Source organism: Lissotriton helveticus, chromosome 6 (assembly GCF_964261635.1).
Source record: "Lissotriton helveticus chromosome 6, aLisHel1.1, whole genome shotgun sequence".
NCBI lineage: Eukaryota > Metazoa > Chordata > Amphibia > Caudata > Salamandridae > Lissotriton > Lissotriton helveticus.
Genome location: NC_136067.1, coordinates 386,793,024 through 386,807,783, shown reverse-complemented (window position 1 = coordinate 386,807,783; position 14,760 = coordinate 386,793,024). Strand labels below are relative to the sequence as shown.

Here is a 14,760-nt window from a genome sequence, read left to right as displayed (position 1 = left end):
CGGGAGATGCAGCGTTAGCTGGGGTCCCATTGAGGAACAGGGAATTACGGGGTGAAACTAATTACGGGTCCGATTCACCCCGTAATTATTGCCAGAGTTTTCCATTGTGTCTGCAGCTGACAGCTCTGGAGGAAACAAGCCAGGTTCGTTGAGTTCCCGTGAACCTCATATTTGCAGTAGACTCAGTGGTTCACGTCACTGAGTCCATCTGACTAAATGATCAACCGATAATGTGCGCTTAAGTGTTGAAGTGAAAGATCATAAGTCCAAGACCAGGACCCAAAAAGCACAATTTTGGTATCACGTTATACAGCTTATGAAGCACAAAATGCAAAGCAATTTTTCTCTAGGTTTGGTAGGCAAACAGACGAGTAGGTTGGAAAACTTGGAAAGAAAAAGGCACACAAAAACAAAGAGATGGGTCTTCGTGGATTTATAGAAAGTCAAATCAGGTGGAAAGAACTCCGATATTGAAAGGTAGTTGATTCCAAAACTGAAGGCACAGTACAGTGTAACATCTATCTCCTTGGGTCAAGCTTCTGGATTCTGCAGTAGAAAGAGACTGCTAGCAGGACAGAGGCTTCTGCAGGATGTATCAGAAGACATTTTGTTGTGTGTGTGTAACAAGGAAGAAAGACCTAGAGCAGCATTACTAGGCGGAGAACAACAAATGCCATTTCGGCAATCAATAACAACCATAGAAGGCTTCACACTATGGAGGAAAAGATCACACTCCTTAAAACCACAAAGAATAGGTTGATTACATTTTGGTCGGTCTGCCGCTATTCGGCATACACATATGAGGTGATCCAACTTGAAGTTTGACACTACCCTCAAATGCTGCACACAGCGCCGGTGGGATGAAGAAGAGAATGCACGGGAGTTGATTTAGCTGGCTGAAACCTACGTTATTGCATCACTGACTTGCATGACCATATTACGGTCCTGCCCAAGGAAGGCACCTAGGTTTTACACCTCTTTAGGGAATGCCATTTGTGATCAAAGAAATAGCAGAACAAGCAGCTGAAGAGTTACTGAGGGAGAGTTAGGGGAAGCAGTAGAACGATTGCTTTAGTTTTGATTGTTTTTATAGGATAAAAACACAACGACAAGTACCAAGAACTTGTTGGCCCACTTGTAGAAATATCACCAGCAATCAGTAGTACATCACAAAACCATACCTTTTCTTCAAAAGCACACTCTCCACAACAATAAATGTGCGCTAAACAAGAAAGATAAAGGCAATACTGTGATCCATTCAGACATACCTCGCTACCTCACTAGAAGGAACGATGCCCTGTATGATCAAGGGTAGCTGAGACCCCATTCTTCCCTCCTGACAATTCTTTCTTGTGATGAAATCCAACATCTATTTAGGAACTGAATGCTGGCCAGGTCGTTCTGGAGGAAAATAATTCTTATAGTAGAACAAAGAGCACAGGTCTGCACCAGATGACTTTCCATAGCCATGAGACTCACAGTTTGATAATCAGCTCCTGCAAAAGGCCAACAGCACATAGCAAATGGCTTGAAGCTGGAGTGTAGCCTCAAAGCCACTGAGCTGAATGAATGATGAAGGGGGACAACGGAAATAACAGACACAAATACATGAAAAAAAGACTCAAATTCTAAGAGGAAGGCCCAAGTAGGGACATTCCTAAGCACAAGGGATCCATAAGGTTCAGCAGAAAAAAAGGAACTGGCGAGGGTCCACATCCATGCACTTTTGATGGCATGCCACATATAGGGTGCTCATATAATGATAATACCGGATTACAGAACTCTATATTAACAACAGGTACAGAGGTTTCTAGCCCAGCAATGAGGAGGCAGGACTACTGAAAGATACAAAAGGGAAAGAGCCATGACATAAAGAGTACTGGAAGTAGGTAGGTTCAGGAAGAGTGAAGAAAGAGTTTGTCCCCCTTGTCCTGCAGCTGACTGAACAGTATTGTACCGATCACCAACACAAATACTCAACAAGCATTTGCAATGCAATAGGTCTCGCAGCATTAAAGTTTGAGTTACTGACATTGTAAATGACAATGCTTTGCATTTTTTTTTTCATTTGCAATTGGTATATAAACATTGTTTGTGAGTGGTTAGCGGTTGCTAACAGACACCCTCACAGACCTAGAGCACTGCACGGCTCATATAATTGAATATGCACTGAAATCGGAAAGCTGCAATGCTCATTGAATGCATGGGGCTCCGTGCCCATGCACACCTGATGTGCAGCCAAGGCCTACCTTACAGAGGGCCATACAGAAATTAATCAGTGATGCCACAGGCCATGGTGCCAAGTAACCCGAGAGCAAACAATGTGTCACGTGAGTGGATGCCGGTCATCAGCTGTGGCCCAGCACCACACTGGCACGAAATACAGCACGCAGGCCTAGAATTCGGCATGGCCTCTTTCTAGAATCACTATGCATCCAATCAGCGGTGCTAAGAGGTACCTATGATTAAAGTCACAGGAAAGCAGCTTTGGCATGGCGGGGAAAAGCCCTAAAATAGGCTATGAAGTTAAACTCACACTTTGTTTTGCTTTTTGCAGTTTTATATAGCACAAACTCGACCTGAAGGTGTTGCTAAGCACCGGGAGATTAAGTGACTTGCTCAGAACCACAGGATGTGGAGTCTAAGACGAGGCTCGAACCCGGTAACCCAGCTCCAAGGTCGGCGGCTCCGGCCGTTATGCCACATCCTGTTTTTACTGCAGCGTCCACGCACACATTTCAAGAAGCAACTAACTTCATGTACAAAACGCACATTGTATTTGGGAACGTGTGGGCTGGCGCCTTCGGCATTTTCAATGGCACATATCCACATCTCCATGGTGTACTATGCTCATTTGTTAAGTATCCGTGGCTCTGCTAAGCAATTTCAAGCACACAAATCCCCCGCCCCACCACCAGCTGGGTAAATGTGGCACATTCTATGAGCACGCAGGTAGGGGAAACGTAAAAACTGAGGAGAGGCATGCGTCAAATACCTAAGCTTGGCCTACCTTTGGAATAGTCCAGTACAAGAAACTGTCATTATTAGCATAGGTGTAAGAGGAGGAATGGAGCAGCGCCGTAAAGAAAGGACTGCGGGGGGGGGGGGGGGGGGGTGGGAGGTGATGGAACACTATACAAAACTGCCCCAAAAAAATAAGCATTGAGGCGTTTAGGCGGCACGCGATAAACAAAAAAATCAATAGCACTCCTAATATGTGGCTGGACCGGTAACCCATAAAAAAACCAAAAAAACATTAATGTAGGGGGGGCGAGATGAAACTGAGTACGCGTGAGGGAGCTAGATACGGAAGCAGTACTCAAAGAACAGGGCCCGCACCATTCTTTCCTTTGCCAGCTTTTGTTCTCCTCACCTCAAAACATCTGGGAGGAGGGCTTTAGCTACACGCTTACCCATGGGAGGATGTTTACAATGTTCGTCGGGGTCGGTGCCTAGTACTACACAAACAAGCGTTGAGTTAGGCGGCCGCGCGGTATCTGTCCGTGCCCATGGGTGGTGCAAGCCTCCTGCCTGTGACGCTGGTGTCCTCGCGGTGCCATCGTTTTTTAATTGTTTTGTGCCAAGACTCAGTGCGGAGCTCACAGTGGGTGCCATAAAGTCACAAGCGTTGAGATACATAAATAAAGACTGCCAGTCACTGGCACCACCTCCATGCGGATGTAACACACATTCTAACAAAAGTCAAAGCAAACACGGAAAATGATGTGCCTCTATGCGCCGCCTGGAACCTCGAGGCACTGGGTAAAGTTTAATAACTAGCATCGAACGGCACTTTTTGCTCAGCTGAAGGCTAGCGCTGCGTCTACCTTCATTCTCCACGGACGCTTGGTACCATAACAGTGACACCAGCTCTTTCACAATCTGCACAGCACAGAGAGGCTGCACAGAGAGGCTGCAAAAAAAGGCGAGCTCCCCCTCACAGCGAGGCTGGGAGGCACGGCAGACAAAGCGATCGCTTTCACTTTCGCGATTCAAGACGTGCGCGTGCATTGACAACCAGCATGGGGGGCATGTCTTAGCCCGGCTCATGTAGCACCGTAGTAATCCTACACATACACATACACAATCCTGCTGTAAATCCTAAATCTGCGATATCCTACCTGTTGTCCCGGTCACCACATACCCTGGGCTGCAATCTGCGACCTCCGGAGCTTCAGTGGACCGCGGAGCCCCAGCCGCCCAACATTGGAGTGTTTTTTGTTTTTTTCAACTCTTTATTCATGACTGTGACAGTTGTTTCCATTTACATACACACATGTTACATTGCAGCAGTCTTTTCTGTTTTCTTTAACTTAACTTAGGCATATTATAACCGTATCCAAGTATTCAACATGCTTTACAATGTTGCCAGACATGGTATCATCCCATCAATAAGTAATAACAGTCCAATTGCAGTATCGCCTGTCCATAAACTGCCCCTAAACCAATCCCTCCTCCCACCCAGTCTCCCGGCTATTCCCCTGTACACATTCCTTAATTGGGATACTCTAGTTCTCAGTGTGTCTTAGAGGATAGTACAATCGTCAGGCCTGGTCAATTAATACATTCTGTTTGAGTATCTACTTGTGCGGAGAATCCCTGGGTCCGGCATACAACAGACTGGATATTACTGTGACAACTCCAGGTCCACATCCTCCAGCTCCACCAACATTTGGTTCCATTCCTGCGCAATAGGAAATTTACAATGGCCCTTCTCTTCCTCCCTACACAGCGCTGCAGGTTCCGCCTTGCCCCACTTCAACACATCTGACCGCCACATATCTACACTTGGGGATCTGGGTGACTTCCACCTCATAGTGAGAACTCTAAGTGCCAGCAAAAGGGCTAAGTCCAGAAATTTCAATTGTGCCTTACAGGTCTTAGTTCTCTTCCTATGGCCTATCAGGCAGGGTAGCGCCCCCTCGGGGATCTGCAGAGCTGTTACTGAGTATAGTGTGTGTCTGATCGTTCCCCAGTAGTTGCGTAGTCTCGGGCATGACCATAACATGTGGAGAATGTTTGCCTCGTCCTCCTGACATCTAGGGCAGTTGTGGGGGGTAGCAGGGAATATCCTGTGGAGCCTCTGGGGGGTGAGATATGCTCTGTGTAGGACCATGGCTTGTATAAATTTGAATTTAACATTTCTGGACACCCTCCTATGATGACCTAGGATGATCTTCCATTCCCCATCCGCTATAGCCTCCCCTGTATCTGTAACCCAAAGCTCCCTAAGGGTAGTAAGGGGGCAGAGCTGCATGTTCTCTAATGCCCACATAGAGCCATCGTACTAGGTGTCCACCCGTTCCCATATAGTGGAGGACATGAACCAATTTGTGCTGGACTGGTTTGGTGCATTGTGGGGCCCAGCTGCGTCTCACATAGGAGGTCACCGAGGCATGTAGAAGGTACAGTCGTTGTGGGGCACCTGTGTATTGTGCAAAAGAGGCATGATCCAGTAAAGTGTCGTCCCCAAACAGGTCTCCCACCCTGTCCACTCCGGCCGCCGTCCAGGGTCGCAGTCTGCATCGTGACAAGTTCCCTTGTGGTGTTGGGAGTCCTAGAAGGGGAATGTTGTCCGCGTAGGGGGTGATCCCTGCCGTGTACAGCAGTGCTTTCTGCCAGCATTTCAGAGCTATGCATTGGAGGGGGTGGCAGCCTCTGGGGATCTTGGCAGCAGGTAGTAAAAGGGAGTGAAGATCGCCGCGCGCCAGTTTGTCCGCTGTATAAGCAATCTCATGTAGGTTCCTACCCGCCACCCAACGTGTCAGCCATTGGAGTTGGCTTGCGTAGTAGTAGCCACGCAGGTCTGGTACTCCCAGACCCCCTTGTCTGGTATTCAGTTGTAATTTCTTGAGGCTGATGCGCCACCTTCCTGCCCCCCAAATGAGGTTGATGAGTAGCATGTTCAGCATGGTAAAAATTTGTTGTGGGATTAGCACCGGCAGGAGACATCGGAGTGTTGCGTGCGGCCCAACCTGCGACTGCCGCTGTGAGCTGGTGCCAGAGTGTGGCATGGACCCGGAGTTGGGCGGGTGCCCGGACCCCAGCCCTGACCTGACGATGACCGCTAACTCTGCTTAGCGAAGGGAGTGCCCCAGGTCCGTGTGTGATGGAGTCTCGGCATCCGTTGTTTTCCTGGTTGCTGCCGGGGCCGCAGCTGAGTGCAAACTGGAGAACTGGTGAGGAGCGGTGGGGGCCCACAGCGAGAGAGCCATCAGGGCACAAGACTAGGGCATGGGAGACCTTTTTGGTTAATGCTCACATTTCTGGGCGGTGGCGCGCGGGGGGGGTCTCGCTGTTCTCATATGTGTGCGTGTGTATGTGTGCTGTGCTAGCGGAAGGGAGCACTTCGGGGCGCGTCTGTGTGTGCCTGTCGTGAGTGAGTGAGTGAGTGAGTGAGTGAGTGAGTGAGTGTGTGTGTGTGTGTGTGTGTGTGTGTGTGTGTGTGTGTGTCGCGCGCGAGACCTAAAAACGGGTGTTCTTGAGCAAACTCAACATGAAAAGTCTACAAAAGCTAGAAAGCCTAAAGTTACTGCAATCAGAACACCTCACACAAAAAGGTGTAATCTACACATTTAAGAACATTTTGATTGAGGCACAAACTAACAACTGTACAGGTCATAAGGGAATTCCCAGAGAAACCGAATAGGGATGAAGGAAATATAAGTAAAGCAAAAGCTCTTGTTGCCATCAAGAAGTCCAATTCACAAAAATGAGTAAATCCATCTGTGAAAAGGCTTAAGAAAAGAATATTTACAATTGTTTTGCACCTTACAAAAGTGACAGGCACACATAACCCAGAGTAAACTTTGACTTTGGCAGCTTCCTTTAGGTACATCTATAAACACTGAAAACATAAACCTTGTACTGCTAATTCTTTGATATCAATCTCCTTCTGCAACTGTATATCACAACATGTACTGATAATCAATTATGAATTTCGTTAACATATTAGTTTTAGGTCCCCTTTAGCCTTAATATGTTTGCTAATTTGTATGGCTCGAGCAGGCCTAGAAGCCATTTTACAGAGGAAGCACATTTTAAGAAACTAATGAAGTCAGCAGTGCATTAATTTAATGCATCTCTGCTTCAAATACTTCTCACATTTTGTCTGTACGATCCTGCCACCTGCTCATTAGATACATTTTGCAGAAAGTAACAAGTTTCTGCCATGTGTTTGTGCCCCATAACCTTGTATGGAGTAAAAATGTATACACACTGTTCAATTTAACATGCATTTTAGTATTATATGCTCCACTGACAGTTTTGGGCGAGAGTTGTGGTCAGTGGGGATAACAATTGTTTCTTGATTATTGGCTGTGCTGCTCGCTATGATTGCATTAAACACCTTAGACCTTTGGCTTCCAGACGTGTTGTGTTTTGCTTTAACAGCACTATCCGTATGGCCACAGATTGATCGGAGAGAGGAAAATCCTCCACTAAAGGGTTAGAATAAATGTGCAACTCATATTAAGTTTCTCTCTTCACATAGACATTAATTCACATGTGGAGAAAGCTCTTCCCCTTCATTCTTGTAAACAACCTCCGCCTCCTCTCTCCTTGAATTCCACAAGAAGCTGAAGATCTGGATTCCAATTAATCAACCTATTATAGCCAGGGCTAGGCACATACACCTGCTCAGTGCAAGGACACCCTTGCAGGTGATAGTGTGATTTACAAATACAAATAACATACCATTACAATGTTTGAGGCACTTTCCCATACTAATTTGACGACTTATGTATGGGGAAAGACATTGATAATGATATAGAATACCCACAAAGTTACACTCTTGTGGGTGTTAATCAGATAACCTTACCTGCAGCCATCCAATATGACTCACATCTAAACAATGTGAAACGTAACCAATAAAATATTAACAGTAACCTATTTTCCGGGCCATGAGAATCTGAAAACTCTAGGAGGTAATGGGACCTCCAATTGAACTTCATTGGAAAAAAACAATTTCCCAACAGACCCCCTTCAAACTTACAACTTTGGAGTATCCAAATTAAATGGTGGATTTTAACGTGTCTTCTGCATTCTCAAAATTGAATAATCTCGATTATGTAATTTGCAGATGGAGACAAGACTATGGCATACCTAACATTTTAGAAATTGGTCCCAGTATGCTTGGCTATGACAAATCATGTTTCACGACACATAGCAAAACTATTTAAAACGATGGGCAATTGAGGGAACGGGCCAAAAAAATATCTGTTCGCAAACTCTCCAGACATCATCTCTATTGTTAAATATATGCCACGCAAAACCTACATACAGATAGGTACTACTAAGTAAGAAATTAAATGCATGCTTTGCAAACTTACTTTGTCAGAACAATTGACTTTAGCTCCATGATTCAGTAACAGTTGAACTATATCGGAGTGGCCTCTTCCTGCTGCCCAAATGATGGGATATACGCTGTACTGTTTGAGAGAATGACAAAAAGTGGAAATCAAAAAGTCATATACATGTAAAAGAAGATTTACAAAATATGTTAAATAATTTTTAATTTATGAGGATAATCACCTTACAGAGAAAAAAAACTGACGCTGCCCCTACAAACTGCTCATATTTGAATATTCTAGGTGCATTTTAGACATAGTCAAACACAATGTAGTCCTACCTCAATCAACACAACCTCAACTATTTGACCATAAAATGGGTAAGTGACCGTAGTGTCTATATCTATACCCTGGGTGTGTGCATTCACACTCCCCCCTTAGGCCAGGATGTCTCAATAAATCAACAAGAACCAATTAAAACCACAGGTCGACGTATACTAGAAAAAGTGTGAAGAGTCCTTGTTCAATCTAAATTTGATGTGAAGTTCGAGAATAGTGAACCCCTTTTTCGCCCTGATGAAGTTGCTGAATTTATAGCAACGAAACATGTTGGCTTGAAAAGGAAAGGATATGGTATATATTTAACCATTTTTAATGGAGGGTCTTGCAGCACTAGAATAAAGAAAGGAAACTGCCAGCAAGACTTTTCCAGTTTTTATTTACTTGTTGGTTGTTTTGGGGTCTGAGTTTGTATACATGTTGTCACAGTATTGTCTAAATTCACTCACTGTGGTGTTTGTGTTATTCCGTTACTATTCTCACTGAATGTACTAGTCTATTTGTGTGTACATCATTTCTTTCCTGTAGAGAGAGTAACCAATGATGAGAAGTGGGTATACCGGATATTGCTAAACCGGCAACCCCCTCGGGTGTTACGACCGTGAGGTACTCTCTCTACTCTTCACACTTTTTCTAGTATACGTCGACCTGTGGTTTTAATTGGTTCTTGTTGATTTATTGAGACATCCTGGCCTAAGGGGGAGTGTGAATGCACACACCCAGGGTATAGATATAGACACTACGGTCACTTACCCATTTTATGGTCAAATAGTTGAGGTTGTGTTGATTGAGGTAGGGCTACATTGTGTTTGACTGTGATTGAGTGGGGGCAGCCTTACCTCCTATCCCCCTATACCCCTTGTGATTAGAGAGCATTTTAGACATACACAAAACTTATTATATCAATCTGTTATCAGAAAACAGCCCAATATAATGTTACTTGAATGAAACACCAGTTCTCTATCTTGGGTGTTGTCATGAACTTCATAAACAATCCACCCTCCTCCCCTGTACAGCTCATGGAACCGGTGCATTTAAGCTGGATTATTATGAATGATTACGAACATTTACATGGTATTTCACATATGATTTAAGAAACTTTTCATCAGTATGATGATTGCGGCTGGGAATGTGAAGTATTTCTTCTAAATTCAGTGTCGAATTAGCACATAGAGAGTGCTCAAAATGGCGATATGTTTGGCTTGAGAAAGGCTGTCGAATCAGCCGAAACGCATCTCCAATCAACTACAGCTATTTTTAGTGCTGTTTGAAGAAACAACAAGTGAATTTCTTTTTAACCCTGTGCAATAAAAATATGGACAGTTTCGGATCTTCGAGTGCAGGCTTTCTTTTTAATTAACCCTTTGTGTGCTCGTGACGGAACCGTTCCGTCACAAGCCTCGGGTGGGCTGTGCTGGTGACGGAACGGTTCTGTCACGGCCCGCTCGCCGCGCCTGCGCGGCGCGAATTCCGCGCCTGCGCTAACGTTCTAAAGAGCGGGTGGGGCCGTGACGGAACCGTTCCGTCACAAGCACAGCTCACCCGAGGGCCGTGACGGAACGGTTCCGTCATGAGCCCGCCTCCCCCTTAGCGCTGCAGCGGACAAGCCGCCGCAGCTAAGGGGTTAAGAAGGCACTCTTGAATATATGAAGAAGTTGAAGTTAAAGCATTCATAAAGCGCTCGTATACCAAGCGGTTTCTTGGCACTAAGGACGGACATCCGGGAGGAGACAGGGAGGGAGGGTCGCCTATTTATGAAAAAGCACGTGAAAGGAGCTGGGTCTTGAGAGCCCTACGAAAGATAGAGTAGGAGGCAGCTGTACTAATGCTAAGAGGAAGAGCATTCCAAAAGGCAGGGGCTATGGTGGAGAACCTAATGCCAACGTGTTTTTTTCTCCTGAATCGGGGAACACACAAGAAAAGCTTGGAAGAGGACCGCAGATCCCTGTTGGGGACGTAGGCGGTAATTTTGGAGGCTGGGAATGCTGGTGCAGTGCCTGCCAGGGCCTGGAAAGTCAAGCATCCCATTTTGAAAAAGGAACGTTCAAAGAGAGGGAGCCAATGTAGAGATTTAAGCAGTGGAGTGGCATGGTGGTGCTTGGGCAGTTTAAAGATTAGACGAGCCGCTTGATTCTGGATAAGTTGGAGGCGGCGCAGCTCGTATGCAGGAGCTCCAGCATATAGCGCATTGCCATAGTCAAGGCGCGATACAATCATGGCTAACAGGATGATTTTCAAAGCAGCAGTAGAAAAAAAGCGGGAGATCTTACGTATAACGCGGAGTTTAAGAAAGCAGGATGATACCACGGCACTGATTTGTGAGTGCACAGAAAGATCGGAACAAACTCTTATCCCAAGAGTTTTGACTGAGGGAGAGGGAGCGGGGCCCAAGGTGGAGGGCCAGAAAACAGAGGACCAGGGGCTGGAGATGCCACCCGTGAGTACAAGCTCAGTTTTATCTGGGTTCAGTTTAAGATGATTGACATTCATCCAGTCCCTGATAAAAAGCATAGTAGGTTGGACGTTAAGAGCAGATGCAGAGGAAGAAGAGAGGTAAAAGATGAGCTGGAGGTCGTCGGCGTAATTAAACACCGTGACGTCAAGTGTCTGAAGAGCAGAGATAAGAGGGAGGATGTAAAGATTGAAGAGTAAAGGAGAAAGAGAAGATTCCTGGGGAACACCACAGAGGACCGGATGAGGAGGAGCAGAGAAGCCAGCCAGCTGAACCGCCTGAAGGCGGTTTCCTAGAAAGGAGGTGAGACCCATGCCAGGGCGATTCCCCGGATGCCCGTGCCCCTGACACGATCGAGCAGGATACTATGGTCGACCATGTCAAAGGCAGCGGACAAATCTAGGAGAACCAGGGCCTGGGGGGAGTTGGTGTCGGCACCCCCTCTGAGCTCATCCAATACAGAGAGAACAACAGACTCTGTGAAATGAGCTGGGCGAAAACCCGCCTGGTGAGGATCTAAGAAATGGGTTTCCTCAATGAAGGAGCTGAGACAGGTGGTAACATGGCTCTCCAGGATCTTTCCCAAAAAAGGGAGCAAGGAGATGGGACGGAAATTAGAGAGAGAGGAGGGGTCTGCTCCAACCTTCTTCAAGATGGGAATGATTTTTGCCGACTTGAAGGAGTGAGGGACCGTCCCCTGTGTGAGGGAATCATTAAGAAGGGTCACCGGGGGTTCAGGGCAAGCTAAGAAGATCTCTCTAAGTATGGAAGCAGGGCAACTATCAGAAGGAGAACCAGTTTTGACCTTGGTGAGTAGTGAGGAAAAATTTTCAGCAGAGATCAGGGGGAGTTGCTCCAGAGAAAAAGGATTCAAAGGGGGCTCTGGGTGGGAAGGGCTAGGAAGGGAGGGGGGAATGTTGGATTTAATTGCTGCAATTTTGTCAATAAAATAATCATTTAGTGAGTCGCAAAAGGGTTGCGAGGGAACCGGTTTGAGGATGACTGTCAGAAGTAGACAGGTCGTGGAAAATGGAGAAGATGTCCTTAGGCTTGTTGACGGCGAGAAGGACCTTGGTGGTAAAATATTCCGATTTGGCTTGCAGACTAGCTTTTTTGTAAACGTGCAACAGGGCAAGGTAAGATAATTTTTGGGTTGGACAATACTTCAGTCTCCACTGTCGCTCAGCCTGTCTAGGAGCAAGTTTTTTTATTTTAAGGTCGTGGTAAACTATAGTCATGAAGGCGGCGCGTCCGAAGACGTTTGAGGGGTGCCAGCTGATCACAGGCTGAAGACAACCAGTCATTAATTGCCACGACTTGGGAGTCGGGGGATCGGTTGGTCAGGTCAGGGGGAGAGGCTGAGAGGGAGGTGCAAAGCGAGGGGATGTCCACTCGTCCCCAGTTGCGGGCCCAGGTGTTGGAGGGAAGCACCGGTTTACAAATCAATCCTAGGTCGAGAGAAAATGAAATAAAGAAATGGTCCGACCAGGGACAGGGACTGATGATAGGGATAGGAATGTGTAGGTTAGTGGACCAAACCTGGTCCAGAATGTGTCCACGGGTGTGTGTGGGGAAGTGTACATGCTGGAAAAGGTTTAAGTTGCCGAGCAAGTCTGTGAATTCTTTCGAGAGAGAATCTTCGCAAGGGTCAGAAGTTAAAATCACCCAAAACTAGGACACTGGAGTTGTTAATCACCAGGGTGGCCAGCAGGTCTTGGACTGCCTGGCAGAACAGGGGCATGGACTGAGGAGGACGGTAGAAAAGAACACATGTAAGGGGGACTGTGGTAGAAGTGGTGCGGATGACTAGGTAGTCAACTGCTGGAATGGTGGAAAAGGACAGGGTCTGAAACTGGAATTTAGAGTCTATAATAGCAGCCACACCACCTCCAACCTGGATGGATGGATGGATGGGTGGATGGATGGATATATATATATCATTTAATTTTGTAAACTTCCATGGTCTTGGTAAAGCCAAACAACAAAAGTGTCTCTGCTCTACTGGGATACCAAAGGGGTTAGAAAAACTATATGGGGCCTTGCCCTGCCGCGCACAGCACTGGAGAAACACGAGCTGTTGAAGCTTGGCTTCTTCAAGTGACCGGAGTTAATCATCCAACATGTCATGACACTTCCACTGGTCTTACAAGACTGTCACAAAAAACACTAGCTAAGGTCCGGAATACATGTCTGCTGTTGTTACATGAAGGTACACTTAGCTGCTACTGTTTACTTAAAACAAATTCTGCAACTTTCATATACATATTTCGCCATTTTCAGTAATGCCTTAACAACTTACCAAACCAGTAATATGTGGATTTGCTCCTTTTTCAAGAAGCATCTGCACGATTTCAGTATGTCCTTTATATGCCGCCCACATAAGAGCTGTCCAACCTCCCTGTTGAAAAAGGGACCAAAACTATTTAAAGCAAACATGTGCCAAAAAAGATAAGTAACATTCAAGTTATAAAATCATTCACATTCTCCTGTCTAAAATGCTATCATCCAAATGAAAGACCAAGCGAAGAAGAGAAAGGCAGTAAAGGGATCGAAAAAATCTAGGGCAGAAACCTAGGTTCAATCATATTGAATACCACTCAACTAGTGCTCCGAGAACCTTAAATATGACTCTCCTGCCCCCGGTTTCTTCTGGGTGACTCTTATTCCACTCACTGCCAAGAGACTTAACACCCCTTATTATTTCAACTTGCCCATTCCTGATGATGTATCACAGATCTAGTGACAGACCCATCTAGGATTGTACTAGGTCTGTGGCCGAAATCCGTTTGGTGCCTCCTACAATATTCCGTCCTGATGATGACCATATTCTAATTAAATTTGCTTTGTGGGTGGAAACGATGACAAACTTCTACTGTGGACCATTTTTTTATTTGACTGTGGAATTCGACACTCTTAACTCGAGTGTTGCTTGTTACATCATAATGTCCCTATCAGTCACATGTACATATATTATGTATAGCAATTGCGCTCCAATTATTCACTTCATCCCTTTCACTGCATCATCACTAAATAGGAGCACCTTGTCTTTATATCGATAATGTGAACTGTAATTCCTAGAACAAGATTAATTGTTAAAATGAAAATAAATGCACAATTCGCATAATAAACCTAACTAGTAATAAAAGTTTTTTTAACTATTGCCGTGGAAGTCATGGGCCACACTTCCCCCCCCATAGAGACCTGTGGCGTTGATAAGAGGATTAATCCCAGCAATAATTGAAGTTTTCAATGGGAAACTGCAAATCATGAGATTCTTAAAATCAGAGTTACAAACTCCATTTTGTGAGCAATAACAAAACAGTTGTGTGACTGTGGCTATTAGGCAGTTTCGTTTTTAAAACATTCTACATCTCAGAACCAGCCTGTTAGCCTCACAAACAGCAGCGCTGTGGACTAACCAGCCACTTCCAACTGCAACTTTCATAGAAGTCTTAACACAGCAGCAGGCAGTTCACTGACAAGGACTGGTGCAATCACATGGAAGTAAGGAGGGGACTGAAAATGCCCCTTGAATCAAATGTTCACCCAAGCAAATACGTAGAATATCTCCTTTAAAAAGAAAGATGGTACGGCCACTTTTTTTCATAATCATGGAAGCAAAAATGCACCCTCGTTATACTATATGCCTTAGGGTCAGATGTAAGACCATGTGTTTGAGCG

General features: G+C 45.5%; 1 protein-coding gene across 3 annotated transcripts in view; it reads right to left on the bottom strand.

The window, feature by feature from the left end:
- Nucleotides 1-14,760, bottom strand: part of KIDINS220 (kinase D interacting substrate 220) — a 1,022,767-nt gene that overhangs the window by 827,073 nt on the left and 180,934 nt on the right. For all 3 annotated transcript variants that reach the window (XM_078647833.1, XM_078647835.1, XM_078647834.1), the window contains exons 5-6: nt 13,379-13,477; nt 8,331-8,429 (exon numbers count right to left, since the gene is read on the bottom strand). In XM_078647833.1, the coding sequence (XP_078503959.1) occupies nt 8,331-8,429; nt 13,379-13,477 (198 nt within the window). The remainder of the gene's footprint in view (nt 1-8,330; nt 8,430-13,378; nt 13,478-14,760) is intronic.